Source organism: Centropristis striata, chromosome 4 (assembly GCF_030273125.1).
Source record: "Centropristis striata isolate RG_2023a ecotype Rhode Island chromosome 4, C.striata_1.0, whole genome shotgun sequence".
Classification (NCBI taxonomy): Eukaryota; Metazoa; Chordata; class Actinopteri; order Perciformes; family Serranidae; genus Centropristis; species Centropristis striata.
In genome coordinates, this window is record NC_081520.1 from 11,491,982 (window position 1) to 11,498,387 (window position 6,406).

General features: G+C 40.9%; 1 protein-coding gene across 3 annotated transcripts in view; it reads right to left on the bottom strand.

Moving 5' to 3' along the window:
- Positions 1-3,791, bottom strand: part of pitpnm3 (PITPNM family member 3) — a 105,079-nt gene extending 101,288 nt beyond the window's left edge. For all 3 annotated transcript variants that reach the window (XM_059330858.1, XM_059330857.1, XM_059330856.1), the window contains exon 1: positions 3,534-3,791. In XM_059330858.1, the coding sequence (XP_059186841.1) occupies positions 3,534-3,558 (25 nt within the window). In that variant the 5' untranslated portion in view covers positions 3,559-3,791. The remainder of the gene's footprint in view (positions 1-3,533) is intronic.
- Positions 3,792-6,406: the final 2,615 nt, after the last annotated feature.

Sequence of the window (6,406 nt, forward strand, 5' to 3'; positions counted from 1 at the left end):
ATCCAGTTGCAGCTGTTGAGAAAAATAAATGTTTTTCCATCTATGCATTCAGAGGCACTCATTTGTCTTGTTAACTTGTGTTCTAAAATTAAGACTACTTTGTTCGTTTCTAAAGTGGAATAAACTCTTGGTGACCCTGCACCTGACAATTGTATGGATTAAAAACTGGTGCACAACTGAACAAACTGAATGAAAATTATCTTCAGCATTTTATATTTGTAAAATTTCTCTTTCAAATTTGGATCATGAGCAGATCCTTTTATAGGCTTATGCCTCATGTTAAATCTACTGTGCTGACACTGTTTGTTCAAATTTCCATAACTCTTTTTCAAATGATAATGACATTGCAAAAAAATTTTAAACAAAGAAATGGACTCTGATTGATCAATCAATCAATCAATCAATCAATCAATCAATCAATCAACTGAGGTGGAACTCGTAAGCTTGTAAATATTACACTGCAAGTGACTCATCTCATAAAAATTGTAGTCCTCAGATTACCATTCTGTTATAACGGGTTTCCTAACTCGTTAGATTTTTAATTTAAGTTACATTTTCAAATAAGTAATCAATTTTCATAGAAGCAGCTGCATCTAATAGGCCTCTGCACAATTCACTGTCGGATCATGAGCAGTCAAAGGCTGCACAGGTGCTGTCAGGTACCCTTGATTTCTATTATCAAATAATTCAACTTTTTTACACTGCAGTTGAATTATAAAGGCAATTGCATGCTATATTAACTCATTAAGTTATATACATTAGCCCCGGTACCCTCTTGAATCATATGTTTACTTGTTATCAAATATAGTCGAGCTGTAATGCAGATATTGCATCTGTTGCCCTTTAATTAGCCAGCAGAGTTACAGTAAACGAGACGAGGTAGTCAATACATTCAAAAGTAGACACAACAAGCACCTTCTGGATAATATAATCAAAATGCTAAATGAGGGTTTATATTTTTGGTAATGCAAAAGTACTCTAACGAGTAAAATTAAACTGTAAAGTATTGTGTTACTTTTCTGAGTATGTATGTAACGCTGTAATGCTGTGAGTAATGTTACCAAACACTGCTTGTGAACACGGCAAACACAACTCCTTTGAAGGCAGCACTTCTCCACATTTAGGATCCTAGTGGGCTGGTGCAACAGGGTCAGAGTTTTTCCTGAGCCTCTCAGTGCTGGCCTGGTGTACCCAGTACTTTTTTCTCAACCTCAACAGGGAGAAAAGACCATTATCAGCGTGCTTGGGATCTTTAACGATTCTCCTAGCCTTGCTTTTGTGGCATCAGCTGTAAAGCTTGCCTATTGTACCCAGAATCCAGGACAGGGCTGCAGTGATGTGGACACCAAGGTACTTGAAGCAGCCCAGCCTGTCCACTGAAAAACTGGTAATATTAAGGAAGACATAGTTCCTTCCTTGCTTATTGCAAAATCATCTTCTTAGTTTTGCTGATATTCATATATCACTGTTGGCATCAAAATTATTTCAAAAAAGGATCAGAATAAACTGATACAACAGAATCACAGATATTAATCTGTTAATCACATATATTAATCTCTTAATCATTCCATGCATTTCTTCTCTCTACATAAGGCACAATATAATTACAATGCATCAGAAATGTGCATGTGTTATGCTAATAGCAGCCAATGCAGAATGGAGCTGCTAATCTCAAGCAGAGATGAGGATGGTAAACTCACATCTTTCTATCTTCTAACTCCTTCTAACCTAATTTTTCATTTTCCAAATAGCAGTCCTCAGCTCGGACCAGTGGTGACTTAAGGATCTTCACTCGAGGCAGTTGATTAGATTTGAGACAGCTCTCTCTGGAGTCACAAAAGGCTTTACGCAACTTTTTTTCCACATATGCAGTAGATCTCCCCAAAAATGTGTAAAGTGATGCAGAAACCCAGAATATTTCCACTGTTTTAATGGTGCAGCCATTAAAAAAATATGGTGTCTAAGGTCGAATAATTCACTCATTGAAAGCAGAATGCAATAGCTGCAATGAAGTCTGGAAAGTAGACGTTACAGAAAATGCATTAGGTCAACATTTGAGAAAGTGGAGATTTTATGGGTTAATGCATCTCCTGATCTCAGACTAGCACTTTGTCTGGATCAGCCTCTTGTTGAAAGGGAAATATTGTATTCCCATTATTTTAGAGACATTCCACTTTGTATGTCACATTTAGTAGGGGCGTTAGTTTAAATCTGAGGCTGATACTTTAAAGCCAAAACCACACTGGATAAAATCCACTCTCTATTGTGACACTGATTGTCACTACTGAGAATCCTAATTATGTGATTTTTTATTGATTGCTGCAGGGAAATTCTCTTTCCACTCTGGCCTTGTAGAAAAGGTCAGCGCACAAACGCCACATACAGAACAGCAAGCCTGACGCTTGAATGGATTCAATGAATTGCTCAAAGGCTCCTCAGTAGGGCAGAGATGCATGATGATGACACAGGGAAATAAACCTAGGACCTTTAGCTGAAGAAAAGCCTTACTAGTCACAATGCCACCCTGCTGCCCCCATGATCATCAGGTTTTTACATTAACTTGACATTTGAACCAAGAACTAGAAGTATATCAGTCTAAACAAACAAAAAATAAATAAACTGGGCTTTCATACTCTGAAAATTGCCATAAAAGTATGCAGTTGCAGAGAAGGAGAACAATGTCCAATGGCACTACATGTTTTCATCAAATTGGGCTATCTAAAATACCATAATGCAAACAGGTGCCATTTTTGAGAGGCAAAAGAATCTTCTGAATGAGCAACAATAAACCTTTTATGCTACAAAAATGTCACGACCTCAGAGGCCTGGCTGATGTTGTGCTGTCAACACTGCCCCACATACCACATATCTAATTTAACAATCAAATGAGCTGCATAAAAACTGCCTGCTATTATTAGCAATGCCCTGAGCTCCTCTCTAGTATTATTTTTCTTTTTCCGCTTCTCATGGTTTAACCTTGTCTTGGCTGGTAATTTTCTGATTATTTGTGAAATGAGGAGTAGAGTAGTACAGTGTGCGCTGTTTGTGATTTTGTGTCCTATCAGTGAACAATTCTTACTATTATGCTCATATTCTGCTGTTACCAAAAATAGCATCATCACCATATGATGTTAAGCCAGTCAAACATACAGTACTGATAACTGTATTAGTAGAAACAGGTGACCACAGGTCTGTCTGCAGGTCAGCTCACCTCTAAACATTTTGCCTTTTTTTTTTAGTGGTGGGTTTTTGCTATTTGACCCTGCAGCGTCACGGAATCAGACGGGTCACACATTTCGCCGTAACACTAACACTCGCCGTAACAGACAGACGGACAGACAGATAAAAGGACAGACCAGGTTGGACAGTCCACCGGACCGGACTGTTGGACATGCAGAGCTCCATTAAAGACAGTCATTCCTACATTCCTACAGTTAACCTCCATCCATGCAGCTGTGCGCGCAAACATCCAGCCGCACGAGACGCGGGTGTCTACCTGTTAGCACGAGACTATTCACGTAGGGTCCCCTTACCTTTACCTCGCGTCTCCTTTGACATAGTGTCCTCTTTGCGGTCACTCAGTAAAGCCGTCACGTTATTCTGCGCGGCGACGTTTCGTCGGATAGTTCCTCAAACAGCGGCTCTTCCTCCGTCCCTCTCCCGCCTGCTGCTGCACCTTGACGCCTGCCAGACTGAAGAGGGTGAAGCAGGCACGAGGAGCTACAGCTGCTGTGTCGGGCTCCTCTCACTGTGGAGAGAGAGAGAGAGAGAGAGAGAGAGAGAGAGAGAGAGAGAGAGAGAAACAGAAAGAGAGAGAGAGAAAGAGAGAGAGAGAGAGAGAAACAGAAAGAGAGAGAGAGAAAGAGAGAGAGAGAGAGAGGGAGAGAGAGAGAGAGAGAGAGAGAAACAGAAAGAGAGAGAGAGAAAGAGAGAGAGAGAGAGAGAAACAGAAAGAGAGAGAGGGAGAGAGAGAGAGAGAGAATAAAAATCTGCAGTTGTGCTCTCATTCACCTGTGTCAAGTCCCTCAGAGCAGCGGCCCGCCCATGCCGCAGACATACTTTGGGTATTTGTTGTATCTGTGCAGACTTGGCTCACATGCCATGCCCACCCAGCCCTCTCCCCTCTCCCCTCTCTCCCGCTAAACATCAGCCAGAGTTCCTCCAAACAAGAGCCGGTCTGCAGCTCGACTGCCTCCAGCGGTGCGCGCACGTCCGCGGCTGCAGCTGCTGAAGGGCGTCCGTCCTCTTTCCCGTCACCGTGTCTGACTTTGCAAATTTCTTCTCAAGAAGAAATTAAGAAAGAAAAATAGCTGCTACAGTGACTTCCTGCATCAAAAAACACAGCAGAGCATACGCGAAACCTCTGTATTGTAATTGGCATGACTCATTTAATGAAGCCTAAATAGATTAGGCCTAATCAATCCCACAGCTGAATCATAAGCCTGCACCGAAATATTACAGGTAGTAACCAGGATATTAAAAATAAAGTAGGTAAAAGTAATCCTTATGTCAAGCAGCCGGTGTTATATTTCCCTTTGTGGGGTGTGGCTGTTGCTATATAAAAGAAGACGATGAGCAGAAAGACTGCATAACAATCACAAATCTGGAATTACACAGATTATTAAATATAAAATGGGTTAAAGTAACTGTGAGTGTCATATAAGGTGGTTGTTGCATATTTACTATTAAAACGATGACTATGAAGGACACTATCACAGTAGAATCATAATCATGTGTAGGAATATTGCACACAATACTAAATATTAAGTAGAAAAAAGTAATTTTGAGTGTCACACAAAAGCCTGCATTGTGTGTTTTTCCCTCTGTGGGCTGTGGTTGTTATATATCTACTATATAAAAGAGGATGAAAAGATGAGGTATGATGAGCAGAGGCACAACAGCACAGCAGAAGTATAAATCTGCACTGAAGAATTGCTCAGAATTTTAAAGATAAAGTAGGTAAAAGTCATTTTGAGTGTCACACAAAGAGCCTGTATTGTGTATTTTTTCCTCTGTGGGGTGTGGTTGTTGCATATCTACTTTTAAAAAAAAGAAAGAAGTGTGAGGTATGAGGATGAAGAGAATGGACACTAAATCACTGCACACAAAGGATGAAGGGGTGAAAGCCAACGCACCCGTCAGCCATCCATCACTGGAGCAGCAGGTGCCACCTCGGTCATGTCGGGGCAGCCACCCAGACAGGAGAGAAAATCAAGAAGTATGCCTTAAAAAACCACAACCCACCTCAGACATGAAGTCTGATTTCTCTTCTGCTCTCTAGGGATAAAAAAGAAATAAAGCATATGAATCATTTTCCCTCAGCTTTAAATCCTTTAAATCCAGTTGTGGATCTGGTCTAATCTGACAGATGCTTTACCTAATGGCTGCCTCTAATTCATTTTTAAGCTTATCTTGACCTGCAAATACTTGACCTAAATTGCTGCAAAATAGGTTTTCTCACGAGGACACATTATAGTGGGTGACACGGTCATGAAGCAGCACCTGTTACTTCTTCGTCTCCCAGTATATGACCACATATGAGGTCACACAGTCCCAGAAGGATGGTCTGGTCATGTTGTCATTTGGCAGCCGCGTCCACACAAATGAATATTGATAGGGGAGGATGCCTGTGGCTGCAGCATCGCCCTGGAATCTGAGAGCCGGACACGCTACATTACCAAACTCTACTAGGCATACATGCAGCCAATTTGTATTTATCATGAAAGCCAATGACAATACAACTCTGGCCCAGAACACTGAGCTAATAGGAAAAAGCCTCAGGGCCAGGAAACCAGCAAGACAGATAGCACTGATTACACCAAATGGCTGCACTGACTGGATCCAAGTGAAAAAACTAAAGTCTAATTAAATTAAGTAAATTTCTTTTGTGAGAGGGATTCTCTCCATGGCATTGAGGGCATAACTCAAATTTCCAAATTTACACCACCAACCCTGATGATATATGGAGTGCAAACATCCAGGCAGACTGGACAAAAAGTACAGGCACACAGAAAGATGCCCGTAGTGATAGATAAGCGCTGTGGGACTTTTGCTTTTGGAAAATAAAGGCAAGACCTGTTTCAGCAACATAAGGCTTTTTGGGAGCCATTAAAGAGCCACAAAAACACAATACTTGGCAGTCAGCAAGCCTAAACTTAGCTCCTCAGGTGCAGATTTGTTGTTCTCTCCTGTCTGAAAAAACAGTTCAGCGACTTTGTGCAAGAAAAAGTACGATCAACAACTTAGTTTAGTCATCAAAAGAAAGAAGCTCTATGATTCTCAGCACTTTAAAAATATGATGATTTATTTCAAAATATTCTTCAGCCGCTGTTTAACTGTGACTCTTACACAAGGTGAGATAGTAACTTCACATTCAGGGACTGAACTGTGAGTGTGAGTGAACTGC